The sequence below is a fragment of the Argopecten irradians genome, chromosome 5 (genome assembly GCF_041381155.1).
Source record: "Argopecten irradians isolate NY chromosome 5, Ai_NY, whole genome shotgun sequence".
Lineage (NCBI taxonomy): Eukaryota > Metazoa > Mollusca > Bivalvia > Pectinida > Pectinidae > Argopecten > Argopecten irradians.
The window spans coordinates 11,632,561-11,659,380 of NC_091138.1; the positions used below are offsets into that span (position 1 = coordinate 11,632,561).

General features: G+C 34.1%; 2 protein-coding genes across 3 annotated transcripts; one reads left to right on the forward strand and one right to left on the reverse strand.

Moving 5' to 3' along the window:
* Positions 1-212: 212 nt before the first annotated feature.
* Positions 213-12,718, forward strand: LOC138322858 (coiled-coil domain-containing protein 6-like). 2 transcript variants are annotated; one of them, XM_069267004.1, is made up of 9 exons: positions 213-474; positions 849-998; positions 1,660-1,788; positions 2,568-2,671; positions 2,786-2,943; positions 3,634-3,790; positions 4,156-4,265; positions 4,567-4,694; positions 5,197-12,718. In XM_069267004.1, the coding sequence occupies exons 1-9, from the start codon at positions 253-255 to the stop codon at positions 5,263-5,265; spliced, it is 1,227 nt and encodes a 408-aa protein (XP_069123105.1). In that variant the 5' UTR covers positions 213-252; the 3' UTR covers positions 5,266-12,718. The 2 variants fall into 2 exon arrangements, with proteins under 2 accessions (XP_069123105.1, XP_069123104.1); XM_069267003.1 differs by having other exon boundaries at positions 215-474; positions 5,194-12,718.
* Positions 12,719-19,745: 7,027 nt separating this feature from the next.
* On the reverse strand, positions 19,746-26,555 carry LOC138322859 (E3 ubiquitin-protein ligase CHIP-like). The gene is made up of 7 exons (XM_069267006.1): positions 26,377-26,555; positions 24,827-25,025; positions 23,904-24,069; positions 22,976-23,051; positions 22,333-22,389; positions 21,782-21,898; positions 19,746-20,241 (listed from the first exon to the last, which is right to left on the reverse strand). The coding sequence occupies exons 1-7, from the start codon at positions 26,464-26,466 to the stop codon at positions 20,116-20,118; spliced, it is 831 nt and encodes a 276-aa protein (XP_069123107.1). The 5' UTR covers positions 26,467-26,555; the 3' UTR covers positions 19,746-20,115.
* Between the last annotated feature and the right edge of the window lie 265 nt (positions 26,556-26,820).

Below are 26,820 nucleotides of genomic sequence, written 5' to 3' on the forward strand. Positions count from 1 at the left end.
TGAAGCACTCCGTCTTTATAAGAAGGAAATTATGTAAAATAGAAATGCTTATCCTTCTGTGCGCCTCAATACTACTGTATTAGTTTCGAATTCACCATTTCTTTATCGATAGAAAGCGTCCATGTCACATAGTCAATTTCTTAAAATACATTTTTTAAAGTTGCGTGATGAAATTATAATTTTTTTGTGTCCCTTAATTCGCAACTGTGGCAATGCACATTGTTGATTGCGAGCCAAACACAACAATCGACAATGGCGGACAGTGCGAGTGAGTTAGAGAGCGATACCAGCTCGATTGATGGGGGACCGACCATGAAACCCCCATCTCCAGCGCAGCTAGAACAACTGCAAAAACGACTGGAATCAATTCAGCAGGAGAATAGGGTGTTGAAAATGGAGTTGGAGACGTATAAGTTAAAGTGTAAAACGTTGCAAGAAGAGAAAAAGGAACTCCAAAAAGCCAGTGTCAATATTGTTAGTGGTTTTATCATCATCTGTTTTCTATCAATATTATCAATCTTTAAACTTTGTCATGTCTCTTTCATTACTGTGATTTCCATACAGACGTGAATGTTTGTGAAATACATATAGAGGCCACTTGTTGTCATGGGCATGTGGTTTCATAGTCATGCTGTAAACATGTGCGTTTAAACATGAGTCATTTATATTTTTATGTGCAGGTGAAAACACAGTGACGCATATTATCTATACCACACAGATTTCCCCATTTCAATAATGAAAATTGTGAATTTAACTAACTCTTGGAAGAAATAGAATATTATAATGCTAAAGATAGAATATAGAAATCAGATAGAAATTTAATGTTTACTTTTATTTTAAAATCCTAGCAAGCAAGAGCAGAACAAGAGGAGGAGTTCATCAGTAACACATTGTTAAAGAAAATCCAGGCGTTAAAGAAGGAAAAAGAAGCATTAGCAATGAATTATGAACAGGAGGAAGAATTTCTAACAAATGATTTGTCAAGAAAACTGATGCAGGTATAAAACAAGCTAGTCATGATCGGAGCTTCAATTTATAATTAAATATTTCTTACATAGAAATCATACACTTCCTTTAGGGATAGGACTACTGATGTAGATCTATTAATGATTGTGAGTTCAAGGACCAGAAAATGAGATAAGACACAGTTAAGTCATTAAACTGTCTTCCTTCATCACTGCAGATTTATCAATAAAGAAAAAGCTAGATAACATATATATTTCTTTTTAATTCACCATACCATTTACAGAGATATGTTTTGTGGGGATCAGCAGGAATATATTTCATTTTAAGCGTTGCAATTAAACTTAAAATTGCAGATGTGCCCCATAATGGTCTAAATCAATTTTGTTGATCATTCATCACATATTTTGAAAAAATGAAATGACTAGTATAAGCATGCGCATTTGACTGGCAATGACTGTATATAAAATGATATATGTAATCATACATTCATGTAATATTTAACATTTTCTGTAACCAAATCTACCAGGGTTATGTTAATTAAGTAAGATGAATTATAATATGATGGTAACATTTCATATCACAAATTCCCTTATAGATTTCTAATTAGCAGCTGTAATTTCCTTCCTATGCTGATTGTCCACACAAAATTTTGGTTTCTATATGAAAATAAATTTTAATTAATTTTTTTTTCAGTTGAGACAAGAGAAGGTAGAACTGGAACATACACTAGAGAAAGAACAGGAATACCAAGTTAACAAGTTAATGAGGAAAATCGAAAAGTTAGAAAGAGAAACTCTCACAAAGCAATCCACTTTAGAACAGGTAATTGGGGAGAGATTGGCATGTTTAATCTCTATATATACATCCCTGATCCATATCACATTCATTACCGACAATAGGCAGAGGCTGGATATTACTGTGACTTGTTGAAGATCTTGGTGATTCTTAAAATTATGTGTTACGATAATGACCATAAACAATTTTAATTTGGTATATGAGAGCTAGAATGTGCAAGCTTCTTTTCTATAGATAAGTACCTAAAACATGCTTAGTAAATTGGTCTTCTTTTCCGTATCTAAACATTGCAAATTGGGTACTGAATTCTTCAGCTTATCATAAAGTACTGTACATTTGTAGTATGATAAATCTGTGTATCAAAATATATCATTCCATACATCTAATCTTATCAGGGTTCTTAGAAAACCTTGAGATTAAAACAAAGGCATATGAATAACCATAGATAAAAGTGTTTTGTAAAAAGATATTAGATACTAGAAGAAAGTATGTAGGTAAAGTAACATGAAATGTAATTTTACTTGTAATTTCACTTGTTCTTCTTGTGTCTTGGCAAAGGGGCAAATTGCCTCGAAAATTTGACAATCTTTTGTCCACACTGTTAGAAGTACTTCTTTGCCCTATAGGTAAACTAACAAACTACTATTCACATTTATTTGTTGTATGATCGGAGTTATGAAGACATTTGAACTACATATAAATAAAGGATTAACATAAGACTTATGCATGTAATATAATGGAAAAGCTCAACATCAGGAAGGTTTTAAGCCCTGTTAGTAAAACTTTGACATAATTCGTCATTTCAGCTCCGCAGGGAGAAAGTAGAACTAGAGAATGCCTTGGAGCAGGAACAGGAATCCCTGGTCAATAGATTGTGGAAACGTATGGATAAGCTAGAGACAGAAAAGAGGTAAGGTTAACTGTCAATGCATCAGGATCATTTTAAAATAAGGACATAATATTGAATAGAATACTGTTATAACATCAGCTGAAAGCGGGAAGTTGAAATACTGTGTGTTTGTAGGATGTTACAAGAAAAGCTGGATCAGCCTGTGACTGGCCCACCATCGCCACGGGAGATGAATAACGGGGACACTGCTAAGAACTTATCCCAACACATAGAGAACCTGAGGGGTGAGGTAAATAAACTGAAGGATATGCTCAGAGCTGGACAGCAGGAACGTAAGTTATTTGACATAAAATCTCATTAGTCTCAAAAATTTCTGTGATGCCCCCAAATGGTGTTTTGTCCCTGAAGTGATGTCTTTGTCCCTGAAGTGATGTCTTCCCTGAAGTGATGTCTTTGTCCCTGAAGTGATGTCTTTGTCCCCCCAAGTGATGTTTTGTCCCCCCAAGTGATGTCTTTGTCCCCCCCAAGTGATGTCTTTGTCCCCCAAGTGATGTCTTTGTCCCCCCAAGTCATGTCTTTGTCCCCCCAAGTCATGTCTTTGTCCACAATTAGGGTGGAACATAATGCCCTTTGTTACATTAACCTCAGGCAATTTTAATGATACCAGGATGTTTAAGAAGCATTTTGATGTTATATGTTACATTTTATAATTCTATATTAGTGGTTATAACATCGTCATGTATTTGTTTTCATTAGTGTCTGTATACCCTTACAACATTATGTGGTATTCAAATATTCTTATGGGAAAAAATAATCGTCCTGAACCCCGAGAAAATTATCTTTGCTTTTCTATTGAAGATGCTTCTGAGTCTTCTCTATTATAGTTTCCAAGTAGGGACAGATTTTATTATTCAAAGTCGTAAAGAATGAGTTTATTACTATCAATTTGAATGTAACACAGAAGCAACAAAATTATGATGTTGATATAAAGGGAGAGTGACTGTTTTAAATTGATCTTACAGATGAACAGAAAATGGCACAGTATGCGCAGGAAGAGAAACATATTCGAGAGGAAAATCTGCGTCTTCAAAGAAAACTACAAATGGAGATGGAGAGAAGAGAAAGTCTATGCCGCCACCTCTCAGAAAGTGAATCAAGCTTGGAAATGGATGATGAAAGGTAATTCAGTAGGCGGATACCAGTCATTCAAAATAGCAACAAATTAGACACATTTCATAATTGCCCCCTAAATCCCTGAATTATACCAGGTTAATGTGTGGCAGAGTGAAATATGAATCAAGATTTTGCATGCTTTACAGTTTAAAGGATAAGGCTGATCCTTTATTTTTGTTTTTATAGAGGATTAATAAAGTTTAGATATCCACTAGTTACTATAATTATAGTTAAAATAAGTCATTTACAATCTTATGATTAATTGTTGAATTTACTTTTACATTTTTTCCTTGTTTATAAAAATCATTTAAATAAAAATATGGTAAATCTGTAATCTGCAAAATAATTATGTGTTTATGTGTATTTTTTAGACATTTTAATGAGATGACGAAACAGCAGGAGATGCATGGAGCAAGACCTCGGACAGTGTCCAGTCCGATCCCTTATGGCTCCCCCAACACTTCAAGACCTATGTCACCAGGTAAGTGTTCGGGTTGTGGAAACAATTATAATTGGAGGAAAATAAGCCATATTTGATGGACATATAGGTATGTGAAAATATAATTATTCTTTCTTTGTTTGCAGGAGTAATGAAATGAGTCAAAGATTTGAGTTAGTATTTCAATCTTCAGATCTGTTTCAATGTTCCAGTCATAATTATGTTTTAATGTTTCAGGACTTATTTTGCAAGGTTAATAGGAACTAGCTTTTACTTTAACATTCACATCAATCAATTCAAGGCTATTGAAAGTCATTGTTAAAACTTTTGTCTGTTTGACCAGGGTTGAACTATCCAGCGTTCAGTCCACCTAGCCCCATGAGAAGAAGCACTGGTAGTTCTCCTTTCCATCCTCCTAACCAGATGCCGAGCTCTTCACCACCAGTTCACAGCCATATGACTAGCATGCATGTAAGTGTTCACAGTCAACATGGAAATGGCTATGGACAAAGGGAAGATAATCTCTGTTTGAAGATTATCTCAGTTTTAGGTTATTGCAATCAAGTATTATCATTGGATATGATTTCTTGGAGATGATTGAAACGGAAGAGCATGCAGAGTTGACCTGTAAAAAATGTATTTGTGATTAATTTTTCTGACCAAAGCACATTAGCTACTATCATCTACTTTGTGATGTAGTATATATATGTGAGAGTTGTTTCAGTATTAAAGCTCTATCCTAGAAGAGGTGACCTGAAATGTTTTTATATGGCACTTACCCCCTTAAAATAAACAAGTCTAGGTTTGGCCTGGGTCACCATACGACTTCATATTACACATCAGCTTTCATCACACTATAATATTTATAGATAATTAAGGCATTACAAACATCAGATGGTTTGTTGCATTAAAGCCACACTGATATGAGTTATTAACGTTCAAAATGACATTGTCGATATTTTATTTACAGCAGAAGGCAAGACCAAGTCCTGATAAGTTTGCTCGACCCAGTAGTTTTCCCGAGAGAAATGAGAAGACCTGAGAACCTGCCGACAGAGTATATACATCTAGCCTGCTGCCATACTTACAGCGCCAGCTGTCAAGCATTTTTGGACTTTCATTGCCAGGATTGTTTCGTCGGTGCTATCTCTCGTGGATTTTTAGTGTTTTGTACACGCCTACTAACGCTTACCTACCACAACGTTTACGATCATCGTACAGTGTAATCATGGAGAACAGCAAAGTCCGTATATGAAGGTGCTATGCGTGCCCTTTCTGTTAACAAATACCAGAAATTGTCATTTAGACTCTATAGAGTAAAGGCTCCTTTTCTCTTGTTTTCCAGACAAGATTTCTGTTTTTAATTTGGAATGTACTATGTTGTGATTTTGAGAAAGGTCACTATATGATGAAGTGTTATGTTATTGGTTATTACCCAGGTATGAAGCATTCTAGTCCCTGTACTGTTATTGTGTGTCTGTGCGTGTGATAGTTCATCAAGGGAGAGCACTCGTAGGTAGGGAAATTCTGCTGAACGGAGAAAACATTTTTGTTAAGTTTGTAATGTAGTGGAGGTTTAAAAGTTTACAGTTTCTACTGATAATTAGCACGCTGTGTACCATAAAAGAACTCTAATTTTAGAAAAAGGTCATAAATGTTTCTCCATGCAATTCCAATTATCTTAATGTCAGAAGAAATTTGTTTAAAATGTGCTTGTTTAAAACAAATACATTTTTGTAGATCATACTTTCTGTTTAACAAAAATGAACAACTGCTTTAAGGATAATAATTTTGAATTGTGGTTTGGAAATGTTTGTCTGACCATTAAATCTATCATTTGGTCATGACTTACAATAAACAGCCTGATTTCTTTTTATATTTGAACTTATTTAATTATTAAAATCTTAGACATTTGAAAAAAATGGTCTTTGGCAGAAGTTTTAAAAGTGTAGATCTGCAAGTTAGCCTAAAATTTGGTTTTCAGTTGTATAGCCTTGAGAGGTACATCAAAGCATGACTATATGACAATGTATCAGCCTGCTGATGTTTAACATCTTGTAATTCTGTCTTGTTTAAAATACCATTTTGAAAGTATTTGTAAATCCTTGATGAGAGTATTTCAGAATCAAACTGAATGTTAATAATTATAACTTTTATCCCTGTAGCTCATAATTGTCTTGTGGTGTACTTATATATAATTAACTAATCAGTTATATGGAAATTAATTTCAAATGATTTTTTATCTGTAGCTTTGGAAATGTATTGCAGTGTGTTGGTTGTAATATATTATAAGCTGTAAGCTTTTGTATTTTATCTTTCCCAGTAACCTACTTGTATTCGGAGAACCTGAGGTAGTTCTATATATGTTCAGGATTTGGTAACCCTTGACAAGTCTTCCGAGCTTAAATAGCTCACCATTCCTGTTCATCATGATTCTCATGTTCCTAGGCTTAGCATTTCTTGTTTGTTCTTTCTTATCTACAGCTTTGAAATATAGAAGAAAAAACGTATGTCAATTCTCATTAAGATATACATTGGATCTAACAATTTGCAACAAAGCACATGTGACAGTAATTTAACGGTTACAAAGCATGTAGATATATAGTCAGTCTATTACCTTTGTTTTCTAGAAAAGATTTTATCTTCTGGTTTGCATATGAAAATGTTTGTAAAATTGTACTAGTATCGTAGAAAACCTGCCTTGTCTGCCATTAGGAAAGCATCTGTAACATTAGTTACTTTGATTTTGGACAGACTATGATGTCTATGAAAATGCAGACACTTGCTCTGGTTCAAACAGTTTGTGTTTATATGCCCTTGCCATGAAATGGGGGGTTCACATAGTGTTACCCATATGTGTTCGTCTTGTCCTGTCTCGTCGCATCACATAATGTCTTTCCAGAACCCACTTTTAATTTAAATTAATGTATGAAGGCATTTCTGTCATACACATCACAATCGCTGGAAGGTAGGACTAATCTTACTTGACCAGTCCAAATTGTTTTAGGATCTCAAACCCCCTGTACTATAGTAACAATGTGATGTGTGATGAATGATACAGGTTTGAAATCTATTGTCATGTAGTAATAAAGAGGAGAAGATCTACATTTGTATATGGATTACAGTTTAGGATAGATAGTCACGATAGGTATAGTTGGGAGAGCTGAGAGAGAAGGCTAAATCGGTGGAGAAGTAGTGTAGTGTGTTGTGGAGGGTTTGTTATGAAGACATTTTAATGGAAGAGTTGGAGGAGGACTCCTTACTTCAGACATTTCTTCAGGGAGTCAAGAACTTGTTGTATTGTATAAGGAGAATTTGGTTGAAAAGACTTTGGGGAGAAATATTTAATGCAGGTGTTGTTTCAGCGAGTTGAGAGCTAATTATTTGGAGATCTTTGTGGTATAGACTTTGAGAAGATATTCTTATTAATGCAGGTGTTGTTTTAGAGAGTCTTGTTGTTTTGTTATTTGACTCCATATTGTGACTTGGGAATACTGAAGAGTTATACTTACGATGTGATATATCATTTGTTTAATACCCGGTTATAGTTTACACCCATGTCACACAGGAATTTTTGTTTAAAGGAAATTGTTTTCAGTATGTCCGTCCCTCTGGTTTTGTTAGGAGTTTTGAATGTCCTATATATAGAAACTGGTAGGTATATACAATGTAGTAGAAAGAGAAAAATGACACAACCTTAATCTTAAAATTGTGGTTTACCTGCTAGGTCCTATTGGATTATCTCCTTATATTGCTGTGGTATCAATCTAACAATTATTTAGATTTTTTAAAGGGAATATCTGTAAATGAAAGCAAAAAGTGAAATCTTTATATTTGTATACTTTCATTGGACAAGGGCATTATGTAATCTACAATAGTTCCAAAAACAAATTTCTTCAATTTCTGATTTGAAACTTCATCCTTTTGATGGGTTCAGTTGGTATTGGAGTATGTCTATAACATATTAGGTATATATGAGAGTTTAAACAATTAACCAAGACTAGTACCGGTATACAAAAAGGTAATTCTGAATCAACAAGTTTGCTTAATGGGAACTAAATAACAATGAAACTGGTGTGAAAAAAAAAATCTTGAATACAGAATTAGAAATGTAAGTTTGTCTAGAAATTTAGTGTTACTGTGAAGGTCCTTTGCCGTTAGTAATAGTCCTACACAGGGACTGGTCACTCCATTAACCCTAGACCATGAAAATTGATGTATGTTAAAGCACTGTCATTTTAAACTGTTTGATAAATGCATGTGGGGGCATGTAGGGCATTGAAAAAAGCATAACTTAATTAAAATTTTCACATGTAACTTCCAGGGCCCAGTTTCACGAACAATCCTTAACTTTAAGGAATTTGTTAAGTTCTCCATAGGAAAGCATTAGATTTTAAAGAAGGCTCCTTAACTGAAGATTTTTTCCTTACTTCTGTTTTTATGGAAAATTAAAATTAAGGAATGTTGGTGAGACTGGGCCCAGATATGTCATTGGTATAACATGTGAACTGAGCCCAGATATGTCATTGGTGTAACATGTTAACTGAGCCCAGATATGTCATTGGTGTAACATATTAACTGGGCCCCGATATGTCATTGGTGTAACATGTTAACTGGGCCCAGATATGTCATTGGTGTAACATGTTAACTGGGCCCAGACATGTCATTGGTGTAACATGTTAACTGGGCCCCGATATGTCATTGGTGTAACATGTTAACTGGGCCCAGACATGTCATTGGTGTAACATGTTAACTGGGCCCCGACATGTCATTGGTGTAACATGTTAACTGGGCCCCGATATGTCATTGGTGTAACATGTTAACTGGGCCCCGATATGTCATTGGTGTAACATGTTAACTGGGCCCCGACATGTCATTGGTGTAACAGGTTAACTGGGCCCTGATATGTCATTGGTGTAACACGTTAATTGGGCCCAGACATGTCTATGGTGTAACATGTTAACTGGGCCCCGATATGTCATTGGTGTAACATGTTAACTGGGCCCAGACATGTCATTGGTGTAACATGTTAACTGGGCCCCGATATGTCATTGGTGTAACAGGTTAACTGGGCCCTGACATGTCATTGGTGTAACATGTTAACTGGGCCCTGACAGGTCATTGGTGTAATTTACATGTTTACCATTTATAACTTGTCTGTTGGTATCACATCATAATACAACTACTACCTACAGCTGCTACCAAAACTATTTACTATTGTTATTGAAGATGTCTGAGAGTATCCATTTATGTGAAATGTTAGCTTGTCATGTGACATTTGTGTTGTTTCACTTAGCTTCATTGATATTAAAGTGACATTTTAGTACCTTACTGTTTTCTCAGATATTCCAAACAAATACTAGCTGTATAGTAGTTCCTGATGCCATCAAGTTGTAACACAACAATTTACAATCTCCATTGTTTTGGAAAAAGAAGTTTCATCTTTCAATCACTTGTTGTTTGCATCTGATTTTTTTCTTCAATTTACATAGTATAGTTCAAGTAGATTTTTCAAAGCCCATCATGGTATTAATTTATCGTTAATAATTTTCAATTCAGAAGTTATGTTTGTGTCTTTATGTAATTCAAGCAAGCACATTTTTTTTAAATATCAATATTGGTTCATTATTGGATTATAAACTGCACATGCTCAAATAAATTTGATTTGTTGTCATTGGTAATTGTCTTTAACTAATATATAATATACCAGCCTGTCGTATTCTTTAGCTTGTGGCATTACATATGTAATTAACTTGCTTCCTGATCTACAGGGGACTGTATTTATCTGTCCCTCTGCACATTACCTTGATTAGGCTCTGTATGTATCTCCTACAGTGCTTATCACTGGAACATTACATTTAGGTCGCAGTTGTTTAATCTAGGTACAGTGTATATTATACTCCAGAATTAGGTCACTGTGATCTACATTTTGAACATTTTTATTCATCGCAGAAAGCAACTTGAATTTGATATTTGGGCCGTGGTTTTATCTAGATGAGGCAGTGTGTCAGGTTTTAAGATAAGGTCTCTATCATATCATCTGGTTTCGATCTTTGACCTACATAAAAAGTTTGTTCCAGTTCTATCTGATATACAAGTTAGTGCCAGGTATCACAAGTAGGTCACTATGACTAACACTTTGACCTTTCACATACATGGAGAAAAGCTTGGCATGTATATTGTACAATACTACAATCATTAGGGCATGCTGATATATGTTGAATGGTTATCAATAACTTGTTAATGCATTTAGTCTTTATACATCAATATGTTACCGTTGATGAACCAGACTGTTCTGTAGTTACTGGACACTGATTACATACACTTCTCATTTCTTGCAATTTGTGTATTTTCATTATATACACTTTACGTTTACAAGTACATTTATAGATAATGTTTTAGGAAAGAAGTTTTGTTTCATATTTAAGGGGAATATGATTATAAAATTTACCATGAATACATCTGTTTTTCGATACACTTAATGCATAATTTGCCGTGGAAATCAGTTATTCTGAGAAAAACATTTTTAATGACTTTCAGTATGAAATAACAATATGGTAACTGAACTTTACTTCATGAAAAAGGACAAACTTGTTTATTTTGTCCAAGGGAAAATTTGATAACAAATATGCATTTAGTGACATATTACTGTTTCAATATTAGATCTTTCACATTTAGTTATAACTACATATATTTTGTTTTAATGGGTGACTTGATAAGTTTGCATTTAGAGATGATTATTGTGTTATATACGATGACTTTCAACACAAAACTAGTGTATTATAACAGTGTTGTTCAGATTTGTTGAAAATGGAGAGTTAGTCCAGGTGTCTGTAATGTACAACTACAAATGTAGTGTGAGTTTACCTCGAGCATTTATTCGTTGAAAGAATTAAAATGATATTATCCAACTACAGTTTGTCATATAACATCCTGTAAGCTTCGTTTTTAGTGAGCTAGCTTAACTTTTCCAAAACATTTGTCAATCTTTCCAAAGGAATTAAAAAAAATTATTGTTGGTACTGATTTATAAATTGTTCGATTATTGGAGAGCTATCCTTTTTATAAGTAACACAGAATAATAACGCAGTCATCAGTGTGTGTTCCTTTTTCTCAGGGCTTATGTCATGTTTTTGTTACTAGGTACGGATGCAGTATAGCAGCGAGGTACAAATCTTTATTATTCATCTTTATATTGATAACAAAATTGGAATACATATGTATTGAATTTGTCTGATGAATCACTGGACTCTATAGTGTTATTTAAAGGGAATTATGAGGAAATATAATGTAACTTTAATCTGATTTATTGCTGTCTTCGAATAAATAATATTGATTTTCTTAAGTTAATTAAAACTGCAAATTTTGAACCACAAGTTAATTAATGATTTTTGTGATTTGTTGTTATAATTATGCATCTATTTTGCTGCTAAAATTTTAGTTTCAATAATTTGGTTTTGGTTTGTTACCATGATTGGATTGTTATGTACCGGGGAAATATATTTTCTCTAAATTTGCTGATTGAGAAATTCATTGATGTTTATAGTATGTGTAAATCTACCAATATTTTATTTTAAATCACAAATCAGTGAATTTGCATAGATAACATGCTTTTAATTGATAATTATTACCGTAATACGATTTGTTTTTTATAAATTTCATTAATACCTTTTTTTCATCACTGCTTAAAAGTGAAAATAACAATCTTTTCATAATTCTTTTATTAATTCCAAAGGTATTTTTGAGATATTTGGAGTGTTATCAACAATTCTTTGTAATTTGTTAATTCAAAATTGAAAACATATTTGTAGTTTGCAACATACATTCGCTTGTTTAATTTTCACATTCAGCTATTTTTACCAATAATAGCATGTAGCTTGGCATTTTAAAATTATTACTTACCAGATAGTGTAACTTTGTTAAACAAGTCATTCTGGTTTTCATTTTGACGGCATTTGAGGTATTGACTCTCATGTTTACAGTAAATACACTTGTCTTTAAAGGGCCATTACTGTGTTTGGACATTATGTGCTTCAGATCTAAACAATAAAGGGATATGTTAAAATCACTTATACAATTATTATTGAATACTCTAAACCAACTTTCTTTCCCCACCACTAAATATATTGCGATTTCCATTTGGAAACAAGTTTGTGAAGATTATTAACATTTGCAGATTTAGAAATGTCATAGAAATTCAGTAAAGGCCCTTGGAAGCCGTACATATCACCTGTTCACTGTGACACTACCAACAACAACATAACCATTACATGTATAATTGTTTATGGAACATTGGCTCCTTAACCATCTTGTGTCCCTCAAACCATATCCATTTTGTCACCTAGATTTAGCGTTTGTTATATATGCTGTTGTGATATTATTTGTTAAGCATATCTGTGAGACATAAACGAGTGATTGTATATATTAATGCCTAGATGCTGTGTATGTATATATGTGTACAGATTGTACAGATTAAACATTTAGTGCTAATCCTGTCTATTTGTTCCTTTGTTTGTGTGTAGAACTGCTGCCAGGAAGTAAAGTCAGTAATTTTGTTCTTCAATGGTTACCGCTATCTTTAAAACATATTTTGAAGTTTTACCAGTGCAATTTGGCTGAAACTTGCCTGGAATGACCCTGAAATGATCTTGATAAAGTGTTGTTACATCTCTGGTTCATCCCAAATAGAAGATAGCTGCCATGACACCATATCTTATTGATTTCCTATACGGCTATTGCCAAGGTAGTCAGATGACCGTTAGTAAGGCCCATGGGCCTCCTTTTCAGTGAAAGAACAGGCCCTTAGGCCTTAATGGTTATCTAACTGTAGTCATAGTCATATTTAAAGATTTTAGCCTATTTGACCCCTGTGACCTTGAATGAAGATCAAGGTCATTCATTTGAACAAGCTTAGGAGCCCTTCATCCCAGCATATCACAGGCCCAATATTAGGTCTCTATGCCTCAGTCCCGTTGAATTTGTAAATAAAATCTATCAATATCTGTAGCAAGTTGCCAGTTTCTATTTTTAGTAGTTTTGTTTATACGGGGATTGTAAGAAATGGCCCATTTGGCAGCCATTTTGAAATTGTGTCGTTTTTCGCTTTGAGTAGAGCCACAGTTTTACCATTTTTTACTGAAATTGTTTTTACTTAAATCATCACTGCGACAGTATTTTTAGATGTATCAAGCTAGTTTTTGCTGTAAATCTTTACTGGATTCGGGGTAAATAAAATATTGGGCATTAATGTGTGAAATTCATTTGAACAAACTTGGTAGCCCTTCATCCCAGCATGTTACAGGCCCAATATCAGGTCTCTAGGCCTCCTAGTTATTCTCGAGTAGTCATTTAAAGATTTTAGCCTATATGACCTCTGTGACCTTGAATGAAGGTAAAGGTAAACCATTTGAATAAACGTGATAGCCCTTCATCCCAGCATAACATGGGCCAAAAATCAGGTCTTTAGGCCTCTTAGTTATTCACAAAAAGTTGTTAAAGGATTTTAGCCTTTTTGACCCCTGTGACCTTGAATGAAGGTCAAGGTCATTCGTTTGAACAAACTTGATAGCTCTTCATCCCAGTATGCTACAGGCCCAATATCAGTACCCTGGGCCTTCTTGTTCTTGAGAAGAAGTCGTTTAAAGATTTTAGCCTTTTTGACCCCTGTGACCTTAAAATATCAGTGCCCTGGGCCTTTTGGTAATTGAGAAGAAGATGTTTGAATGAAAAGTTTACGCACGGCTGATGGTGCATGATGACAATAGGTCATCCTGACCCTTCAGGTCAGATGACCTAAAAACAAGTCTGCCGTGTCATTTAGTGAAAACACAAGCCTGTCATGTCTTTTAGCATTTTAATTTACCAGTCAATGGTTTACCTTACCAAAAATATACAAACAACTTTCGTACAACAGATTTAATCTCACAGACAAAAAGGTATAATAGAAAAACGGTATGTATAGTATTCTCTATAAATAACCTATATCAAAAGTTACTGCATTCCCAATAACCCAAGATATAGAGGTTACATATTTGGTTTGTTTAGTTTTACGTCCTATTAACAGCCAGGGTCATGTAAGGACGTGCCAGGTTTGTTGGTGGAGGAAAGCCGGAGTACCCGGAGAAAAACCACCGGCCAGCGGTCAGTACCTGGCAACTGCCCCACATAGGATTCGAACCCGCATCCCAGAGGTGGAGGGCTTGTGGTAATATGTCGGGACATCTTAACCACTCGGCCACCGCCAGAGAGAGGTTACATAACGAGTGGCTGTTGGATATGGAATTTATTCCACACGAGTGAGTTATTTTTTTAAATTTACAAAAGACACGAGCTTTAGCGAGTGTCTTTTGTAGCTTTTAAAAAATAACTTACGAGTGTGGAATAAATTCCATATCCAACAACCACAAGTCGTGTGACCTGTTTCTACCACAATTATATCCGCTTTTAGCTGATAGAAATACGACGAGGATAAGTATGCTATCCAACAGCAGTTTTGTCATGCATTGCTGCGATCACAGCAATGCATGACGTCACTCGATTATTGATGACGTTGACAAATGATGACACGACACTCAGAAAGACGTAGTTCAGTCAAAGTTCACCATGTCAGCCAATCAGAATGTGTACAGAGTTTATACCACGTGTGGTATAAACAAATTGTTAATCAACAGCTGCATCGTTTATTTGAAACCCTGAGGGTTGAATAACACTGACTATTGTGGTAGAAAAACAGTTATACAATGTACCAGCAAAAGTTTTCCAATCTTCACATAGGGGAAATATTTGGCATATTGAGGAGGTTTGGCAGTACACTGATGGAGAGACACAGATTTATAGAAATATTAGAGGATTAAGAAGAATGAAAAGTTTTCTACTATTAAATATATTTTAAAGATTCAATAATAAGTTGATCTGTAAAACATTTCCAATGACATAGAACTGCTAGTGATGTTTTACAGTATCTCCAATTAGATTTAGGATTTTGTGTGGCAATCAATCATCCAGACTTAGGATTTTGTGTAGCCATCAATCATCCAGACTTAGGATTTTGTGTGGCCATCAATCATCCAGACTTAAGATTTTGTGTGGCCATCAATCATCCAGACTTAGGATTTTGTGTGGCCATCAATCATCCAGACTTAAGATTTTGTGTGGCCATCAATCATCCAGATTTAGGATTTTGTATGACCATCAATCATCCAGATTTAGGATTTTGTATGACCATCAATCATCAAGACTTTGGATTTTGCGTGGCCATCAATCATCCAGACTTTGGATTTTGTGTGGCCATCAATCATCCAGACTTTGGATTTTGCGTGGCCATCAATCATCCAGACTTTGGATTTTGCGTGGCCATCAATCATCCAGACTTTGGATTTTGTGTGGCCATCAATCATCCAGACTTTGGATTTTGTGTGACCATCAATCATCCAGATTTAGGATTTTGTATGACCATCAATCATCCAGACTTTGGATTTTGCGTGGCCATCAATCATCCAGACTTAAGATTTTGTGTGGCCATCAATCATCCAGCTTTAGGATTTTGTATGACCATCAATCATCCAGACTTTGGATTTTGTATGACCATCAATCATCCAGACTTAGGATTTTGCGTGGCCATCAATCATCCAGACTATGGATTTTGCGTGGCCATCAATCATCCAGACTTTGGATTTTGCGTGGCCATCAGTCATCTTTATGTCAGTTCATGCTTTTTCTCCTGTGGTAGATATTTCATATTCCTTGTAAACTGAAGAAAAATATTCAGAAATCATATTACATTTCAAAGTTATAGATATGACCCCTTTGGCCTATTTAGGCTTCAATAATTTACTTGGTACACAACTCAGAAATATTAAACAAATGAGACAAAAATCAAAACGACACAAAATCAAAAGGTAAATAAAAGAAAAACAAACAATCCTCTAAAGTATGATTAACAAGATCTCAATCATCGCTGTAAACATCATGTCTGTCAATTAACTCAAGCATGGTAGTACAGTAGTACAGTCACTGTCCATTTCTATACACAATGAATTCTGTCTAAACTGACATCTGACTTCTCAAACATCCTGTAAAATCTCGCATTGTACTGTATTCACGTGAAAAACAATAGTCAACTACAACGACAATAAATGGTTTTCCGACACCCTGTCTATTCCGGTCAAAAACTCGCTCCCCCATGGTGTAAGATTAGACAGGTTTCATTGTCATTTACAGTGATTTTATTTTGACAGCCCAAGCCTACATGTAGGTTAAAAATCCAATTTGTACAAGAAAGTAATGTTAGTTAATATCGTGTTTGTGAGGTTATTGTGAGTAGCATTCCGATGAAATATAAATGCTTCTTTTAAATGATAATGTGTATATACCTTTGAAGCCAGAATATTTATTTTGAGTTCATAAACCAAACATGATTTTACATGTTCACAAATAAAAAGCACCCCTCACCATAGTGATGAACACACAAAATGCATACATTATTATATCAACAACTTGTCAATGACAGACTTCCTTGCACAGCGTAACTTTTTCACTAAGAATCCATCAACATACCGGTACATTAAAAACTGGTTTATCACTCAAACTAATTTTGAATTCAAATTAATTTAGTTTGTGATACCTTCTCTACTTCCTGTATACTTTACATTCAAGCTTTCTCAAACTAAAGACCAGTCTTATAAATTAAAAGTTTCATAACAAAAGATAAATAACAAACTAACTAGTCAACAAAGTCATCACTTTCAATCTAGATCAGTATAGCGTGTCCCAAAAGCTCTACAAAGTCTAGAACCACAAATCTGCCCCGCCATTCTCCACCTGTCGGCTGTAGAGCAGCTCATGTCAGCCACTGATCAAACTACAAATCATACAACATGAGGACTAGTGAATACGACTCCACTTCGCTGGGAGTCTGATCTGATCTCGTCCATTTTCCCCCTAAATGCCTATAGTCTTATGTAGAAAAAAACAAGAAGTGTCCATATGTGATATAATTACAGTAAATCTAGTGCTTTTATGTTTATCAAGCAGAGCAAAAACACAATGCTGCTGTAGCTTATCATGACAATATTGACTTCTCATACAAAAGAACATGACAACTTCCAGTTTGTAGCCTTTTTTGTATTGCTAATTACTGCAGTTAAACCTAGACATGCAATCATGTAACAACTTTATATACGAGTACTTTGATATCATCATTCTTTATAAGTTAACAAATGAGAACACAAATCAATCAAACTTTAGATCAACCTGAACTTCATGAAATTATATATAGATATATCAGAGCTACCTTGTTCCCTGTAAACTTATATTAGTTGTAGCAGTAATAAAATTGGAAAACTATAAAATAAACCATGATGTTAAGGTGTACAATACTGATGTTTAGCTTAAATGTGTTTCTACTTACATGTAAATGATTACAGATTTATATACATATCTTAAAGCCACGAGAATCTTATCTCCGAATCGTACGCAATCACTCTGAAAAGTAGAATCAACTTCTGGATTGATATAATGTATTGAAAACACAGAAGCAGTTTAATTCCGCATCAATTGTCAATTTCAAACAAGGCAACAATAAATATTATTGCCTATAGATGGAGACCTAACTATACATACTTTTTGTCCTATCAGGGTGTGGGACAATTACACTTGCAATTGTAAATTAAATACAATTACAATTACATGGTGCAAAACTCATACTCAGTTTTTTGTAAAAGTAATTAATTACAATTACCATTAACATTCAAAAGTAATTAATTTATATTTATAGATGTGTATTTTTTACAAATTATATACACAATTGTATAGTATATAATCACTATCAGTAAGTATCTGATAGAAACAAATGCTTACAAGATACAATTGATTATTTGGTAAACGTGTATATTATAGGTCCTCCCCCAAAATAAAAAATGAAACAGTTTAAGATATCATAGTTATAAATTAATCATGCAGATATATCATCAGACATTATGCTTCTGTTTCTGTCTGGTGTCGGAATTACTTTGGCCAGCAACACTAAAATAATCTCTCCTACTGTACTGGATGTGTAAATCTGCAATAATTATCTTGTATACTTCATTAAGAGTTTTGTCCTCTTTCGTGAAGTTGGAATGAACTGACAGTTTATCTTGGCAGGGGCGTGTTGAAAGATATCAGAGCTATCATATTATACATGTATATATATATAAGCAAGACCCTTTGAGAGAGTAAAGGGAAATCTCTGCCATCACAAATGTAACCTGTTTAATTTCATATATAGTCCAAATAAATGTCTTACCATTCATTAATTTTAGTATTAGACATTAGTCAAATTTATATATTACATTGGAAATGATATTCCTATAATTTAAAAATATATAAGATATCTAATTACCCTCAACCCTATTTAAATCAGTCTGAACAATATAGAAATTTACACATTACTACAATGAGATATCTTTATATTATATATAAGATATCTTTTATTTCAATCAAGATATCTTTATATATATGCAGTGAAATTAAGGATTGACTTTGCTCTTTGAATAAATGTCATGTTTGCTCGCCATATGCAATGACAAACTCTTAACTACTGCACCAAAACTTTCAATGTCTTATACAACACAAATATTACATCAACTGCATAAATTATTTTTTTAAAAAGGAAAGGAAATACATGTTAAAAACTCAAAAACCTTCTCTTAGATATAAATGCTTGGCCTAGCTTGCTGAAAACCTTGGTCTGTAAAATCCCATCAAGCTAGTTATTACATGTACATAATACTATTAATAACGGCTTTGTTTCTTTGTTTAGTTCTTCAAATGACCTGTTAGCTTATAGAAATATGGAAAATTAACCAAACCAACAGCTACTTATGTTCAGCCTCCACTATAACTATTAACTTTAACACTTATTTTACCTTAAACATGAATGCTTTGCATAGAGAGTGGAAGTTGTAGCCAGATTAACAATAAATCTTAGTTAAAGATGCTGCATCGCCGACAAAGCATAAACAATACCCATCATTTGATCAATAACTGGTGTATAATCGTGTTTATATGTGTCTAATTAACACAAAAATGCCAATAAAATAATTTATTTTGCTATTGGTGCATGCACAATCAATACTTGATTCCATATAGGGCAAAGTACCATGGAATTTTTTCAGGAAGTAATTGATTATTTTTAATGTTCTTATCTTGGATTAAAAGAAGAATCTCAAACTTTCAATGGTGGTAATGGTGTAAAGTAAGTAACTTTTGCAACTGAAGTAAAATGCTAATTTGGTTGGTCCTGATTTTGATAGAGAAAAAATACCATTCGTCGGTAGTGAAGCATCATTAAAGTTTACTGGGGCTGTATACGTAGGTTAGTATCATATTCAAATACAAACTGAATCAATACTTGTAAAATTGACACCAACCATGATCTACATATTATTTCCTAGGGGTCCTGATGAAGACCCTGCGAAAGGGTCGAAACATGTAGACAAGCCCAATAAATACTCTAATCGAGCACGCTTGAGTATGTTGCAGTTTTTATCGAAGTTTCATAACTACATATTGTTTGATACAGTTTCGTATCGGTCAAACCTGTCTATAAAGACCGCTCAAAAGACAGAAGAAAACAGTCTTGATAGCCAGGTGGTCTTTATAAACAGATTGCATTGTGTTGAAATTGGTCATTTTGGACCCTACAAACAGCGTCCTATTAAGTAGGTGGTCTTTACACAGAGGTGGTTGATAAGGCAGGTTTTACTGTAACTAAAAATTGCGCTTCCTCACAACACTTTCTGTGATTGTCCAAGACCAAAATATAAAGTTTAATATTTTGATCATCGTATGGTCCTTGGAGCAGAGATATTTTGATTAGATATCAATATCACTTTCAAATAAAGGCTTGCAATCAGAAGTCTTCAGCCCAGGGGTTTTCCTCAAGGTATATGTCCATCACTTCTTTCATTGCCAGGTTTGGAATCAGTTGTTCCTGTTTTAAGTCTGCTCTGGTGACTGGGTCAAAATGGCCAACTCTCTGTCAATATCAAATAATATTAACACTGACATCATATATCACAAAATCAATCATATGGTTATTAATTTCCAACAAACTTATCAAATTACCTATTTTTATTTTGGAAACCATTTTTAACTTCAATTTCATGAACTTTTAAAACAAATTTTGAAATAGAATCTTTACATAATTAACTATCTCTTTCAGTGTTCAAAATATCATGCAGGTATATAATAATTACTTGTGTTCACCACATATGGTAAACCTGTGGTTAATTCAAACAAAATTAAATATATATATTGATGGACTAGTTCGAACTATCAAAAATTATGCTTTAAGAAAAAATTGTGAGTTTGAACTATCAGAGTTGAAATCGGTAAAAATCAGTTTAAGTACCGACATACCAGGCATTAAGCATAGTAAGGCAGAAAATCTATAGGAAAAGCAAGTATTCAGCTGATTTACCTTAATAATGATATTTAACCATAAACATGATGTAATTTGTAAATTTTCACGTAACAGAAACCATGCATATGTAGAAGTGATAAGTAACACTGTGTATTTGTAATTTTAACTTCATGCTTTGAAACTTTCCTTACAATGATATGGAATAATATCCAGCATCTATTCCAACCAAATGGAATATAGGACAAATTAAGCAAAATAATTCCACAGAGTTATGGAATGGAAACCAATTTTCTATTTTAAGTAACAGTTATCTTTTGACCTTAGCCTTGTGATCTAAAGAGCAATCCAAGGCAATGTTTTGGTAAGGTAGGTATATATTATTCTATAATGGCCCTTTCCAGGGGGAGCTGTTCTCCTATAGTGTTATCTGATGAGATATAGGACTATACCTCGCCAGACAACACTATAGGAGAACTGTTCCCGAGGGAAAGGGCCATAATAGATTTAGTACGTCACATGACATTCATTATGACGTCATATATTTGGTCGTGTGCTCATTCCCGGGGGACTATACTTTGGTATAGTTCCCGTAGTCAGGTATAGTCTCCCGTAGTCAAGAAGGACAGGGAACTGTCGCAAAATAGATCATGGCTGTTATCCAATCGCATTCCTAGTAATTATCATGTGATGTACTAAATGCATATATGAGATTTGCTCAAGGTAGCTACTGTTGTAGCGGAAAAGTTATCACTCTGACATATGTACAGTCAGTCAGCGGGCTCTGACAGTAAGTCAGAAGGTGATATCTTTTCCACTATAGTCTACAACAGTAGCTATACTCAAGGGTGCTTGAGCTATCACACATACACCTTCCTGTCTTTGCAGGTATTTATTTATTGTATGATGTCAATACTTTGTAAGTGAAACTAACACTATCTTCCGTGACAAGTATGTTATTACACTCACAAAATAAAATATATCCTTTCAGTCAACATCTACCTGTAATGGCAGTTATAACTATAGTATAATCATATAATATACAAATACATGTACAGAATATGTTGCTTGCTTGTTTCAGACAGTACAAAACTGCAAAGCTTACCACACCTAAGCAATATATAACCTGTGCATATACTCCACAATGTCTACTAACCTGCAGATGTTCAACGATGTCCTTTTTGTCGTAGGTTATGCCACTTGGGGTTATCACAGGCTCTCGCATCAACTCAAAACTGATTTTACCACAGAGGTAGTCAGGAACATCTCGTGTCTGATGGAAGCAATCATTTTATCAAAGTTGAGCGTGAAACATTTATCTTTATTCAAGTATTCAAATTATTCTATAGGTGTTGGTAGTTTATTCACCATCAATTCCCCAGGAATACACAGCTATAAAAAACTTAGATTATTTCTAGACAAAAAAAACCCTATTTAAGACAAATTCCATGGAGCTGCAAAACATCAATAGGTATGGCTGGTTTTAATAATATATCACAATATCACACTGCTGAAGGTTTTAGGGTATTCAGTATAACTTTCAGAAAGCAAATATCATAAATTCATACATACATGTACTGTTTAGTACTAACAAGAACAAAATTATTTACAGATATGTGATTCATTATTGAAAAATCTTAATCTTGTTATAGTCAAATCAGTACATTTGTAGATAGTATATCATATACTGTATACTGGTATACTTACCTTTCTGCGTACATCCAATTGTGAAAATAAATCATTGATTTCTTTCAGTCTCTTTTCCTGTAATGTGAAAGCAAATCAAACTTATACAACACAAAATATCTAGCTTTCAAAGCAACTCATAAAAAATATCAATTATATTTAAAATATCCTAAAACACATAATACTTTACCGATAACAGACATCGCGAAAAAAAGGCCGGACATTCGGACCGGCAAAGACTGTGAGTAAGCCGGATCGCACAAGATTTTGCCGGACCGAACATTAATGTGAATTTTTGAAGTAAACATAACTTCCTTCTATTAGTATCCAGGCAGCTGTTTTCATGATTATCTAATTTATCTTATGCAGTTTACATATTTGCCAGGTTCAGCACCTGCGTAATATTTCAGAGACACCATTTCTACTGACTTCCAGTACTCAATAATTGCCGGACGGTCGGTCCTGACCAGATTTTAAAATAGGCGGTCTGAGTCAAATTTTGCCGGACATGTACGTCAGACCGTCAAATTTCGCGATGTCTATGATAATACTAAACAAAAGCACTTAAAGCATTTTTATAAAGAAGAACATTGTCTATAGATAGGAAATCAGTAAACTCAATATTCAAATTATCATCAGAGTCTGTATTGATCTAAAAACATACATGTTCATCCTCCACACTGGTTAATTTCTCCTCTACATTTTCTCCTTCTGTACTATTTAGGACTGCATCCCTCTGTCTGATGTATAAAGAAAAAGATCAATATATAAGTAAATAGTAATATTTTTTCAAAACAGAAATAACATTGCAAAATAAGAGGTCCACGAGACCTGAAAATGTATCAAATAATTAGTGTAATACATATACAACACAGAAGAAAAACAGTGGTTAAAAATTTTTGGATAAAAAATACAAAAGACGAAGTGGGCTGTCAAGAAAATAATCACTTTTCTTTGAAAAACATGATAATATTATATGATAGACATTGAACAATAAGAACCTTTCAGTAAAAGTGCTGGTTGATTTCTGATATATTTGACTCCTGTGACCTTGAACGAAAGTCAAGGTCATTCATTTGAACAAACTAGATCTTCATCCCAGCATTCTATAGGCCAAACATCAGGTTTAAAGGTAGGACTCTATAGTTATTGACAAAAGGATGCTTACTAGTAAAGATTTTGGCCAATTTGACTTCTATGAACTTGAATGGAGACCAAGGTCATTCATTTCATTGAACAACCTTAATAATCCTTTGTTTTAGCATGCCACAAGACCTTAGTAAAGGTCAAAGTCATTCATTCGAACAAACTTGATAGCTCTTCATACCAGCATGCTACAGACCAAATATTTCAGTAATCTGAGCCTGTTTTGTTGGAAGACATTTTTTCTATAAAACTGTACATTTAAATTAGCCTTTATTACAGTTGCTTAAAAACATTTTTATACGAGTTACAGGTGCTGATCATGCCATTAAAGATAAATACAACATAGCCAGTATATAAAGTGAGAAAAAAATGATTCACAAAAAAACAAAGTTTATATTTTGTTTACTACTCTCTTGATTTACAACAGATATAACTAATTAATATACCTTTCTGCCTCTTCCTTTACTAGGCGGTTTAGATATGTTTGAAGTTCTATTTCTTCCTGTATGCGTTTGTTTTCTATCACATTCCAACGTTTTCTTTTTGCCATTCTTAAAGCCCCAGTGATTTCATCCCCAAAATTCAGTTTCTGTTCTTTTGCAAGGTCATGTGCTGAAAGGAAAGTTTTAAATTCTATAAAGAAGACCACAAACGATCACACAATATATTGCTTAATATTCATTGAAAGAGGTAATATGTGGATGGCGTTAGTTCAAAATCTGATGTATGTAACACAAATACACAGTATGTTTTGTAAATTGATAAAAGTATAGTATGCTTTGTAAATTGATAAAAGTATGAAGATCAGAAATTAAAATCAAACATTCAGTAATTTTTGTGCATGTAAACTTTATAAAACTGTGCCAACTTATCGCACTGGGGGAACCAAACGACAATGTAGATTTTAATGTCTTAGATTTTAATGTCTATTTGATATGAACCTTACTGTTTTGGGCATACATTATTTCAATATGGGGGTTTCGAGATCCAAAAACGTTCCACCATCCAGTGATAATGACATCATCATTTGGCGTGATATATGTGACGTCAAAATCACCAGATGGTGGGACTAGTCAATGTCACATGGGTAAATTACAATTTACCGTCGATATGTCCCACCATCCAATGATTATGAAGTCATCATTTGGTGTGATTTATGTGACGTCATAATCATCAGAAGGTGGCACTAGTCAATGTTTGATCATACTTTACTCATGTCGTTTTGGGATCTCTAAACCCCCTTATTCCTGTAAATATGTTAACATAATGTTAAACATATCCATTCCACTAATAACATTAGTGTACAACTATACAATGTAATGTTGTCTAACATATAATACATTTTGCTTGCATCCATTAATTATCATACCTCTGTTCAAGCTAGTTGTGGCCTCATCATAAAGACCCATCTCCACAAGGGCCTGGCCCAGGAAGAAATGCCCTTTAACTGATGCCCTGTCCAGGTCCAGGGCCTTTCTGCAATCCTGGATAGCTGCGTCCCAGTTCTTCAACTTTAAGTAACATAGTGACCGATTGGTATAAAATGTTGGTGTGTTTGGGCTTTTAATCTGAAAAACAGAAATACCAAGGTTGAGACTAGAGTATCAACTTTGAGTTCCTGAATAACAAGGTGAAAAGAATGAATTAAAATCTTGAGATTACTAGTCTAACATTAAATCAATTTCAGCTAAAGAGAATACCTCTTGGACTCCCCATCAGGAACGAACTTCAGTTTTCAGGGGCTTACAACAATGGTGATGCATGTATATCAACGTTGAGACTTGACATTAGTAGTTCCTTTATGGGTATAACAAATCTAGAGAATTATTATAATTTTTAATCACTGTGTCTGCAAGAGATCAAGCTCATAACCTTGGGCTTTCTATTGTAAAAGGAGCGAGTGTAGTGAAATATGACATCTCAATTAATTAGCCGATGGAGCATACTTCCTTGTCTCAGTTGGTAGAGCCGTGGATTTTGACATCACATTCGGAGACCAAAGTTTGATTTCTGGTTGGAGCACAGAGCCACTCAACAGAAATATATAGTTTAGGGGATTTAACGTATCTTCATGAAAAATTGTCTACAGCAAAGAGAAATGTGTATTTTCCCCTGTTTTTATATGTACACTACAGTAGCTATTCCGTGTTTTTCCTGCCTATATATTTAAATAAGGCCCCATTCCCAATTGTATTTCTTGTTATTTTTTCCTAAATCTATGTCTAAATTTCCCAAATCAGTTAGTTGATGCATATTTTGCGCGACGAAACTAATTCTTTTAGGAAATCCCAAGTCTGAACATCGTATTTAAGTAACCATTCTTACACTTGATTCTTAGAGAAGCATAATTGTCTATTCTGCCTTTTCCATATACACCGTTCAAATTTTTCATTTCCCACTTTTATCGCACAAAATTTCCCAATTTTCACCAGGTGGCAATTTCCCAAAATACCAAGGAAAAACACTGCTATTCTTAACACTCGAGCTAAAGACACAATTCTCTAGCCAAGAGGTATATTATATTACACTCTATTTCGGCTAGTATGCATAGGGTTGTGAAGTAAATTCAAATTCTACTGATTACTGCCCTATTTTAATAAACTGAAGGTTATATCAGAGGTCTACTATGGAATGAGGGTAGCAATGATGAATCAGTTTGTACATGGCATTGTACATGTAGCTGCATGATTGTACACAAAACAAGTATTTGCCTATCTGGTTGTTGCTTTATTCGGAATGCAAGGAAAAGATGAGTATTCCGTAAAATTAGCAGTTTATAAGAATAATATTTATAAAAATAAAAATATATGTCGACTCGAAGTAGCACGCTTGACCTTTCTCAATCACGGTTTCGGATTGTTCTCGAATGAAACAACATGGCAATTATCGGTTCACTTTCACTTTCGTTCATTTACTTACGATAGCCTTTGTATAACATGATGCAGCACTGTCGTAGTTTCGAGAAGCAAAGTATTTGTTTCCTTGGTCTTTCAGCTCAACAGCGCTCATTGTGATGACATTATCACCTGCTAAACACGGAATAATATTTTCGTCGTCATCCCATTGAATTTCATAATCAAACGTGTGTTTGACACCGATATAAGAGTCGAAAATAAACATTTAAACGAGAAGCGGTTCTAATTATCCGGAAAGGCACGAAAGTCTAAGTCTGCGAAACAAATGACCATGTTTATTATTTTGTGAATATTAGAATACATAGAAATTAAAAACAGATCAATTATTTGCGATTTAGATCTCTAGATGATTTGCTTCTGTTACTGTAACGTGTTAGGCCTATCCATGCCCTTTGTCTCAACGTCCAACAAGTTATTTATTTATTTTTTTAGGTCTTAACTGATAGGC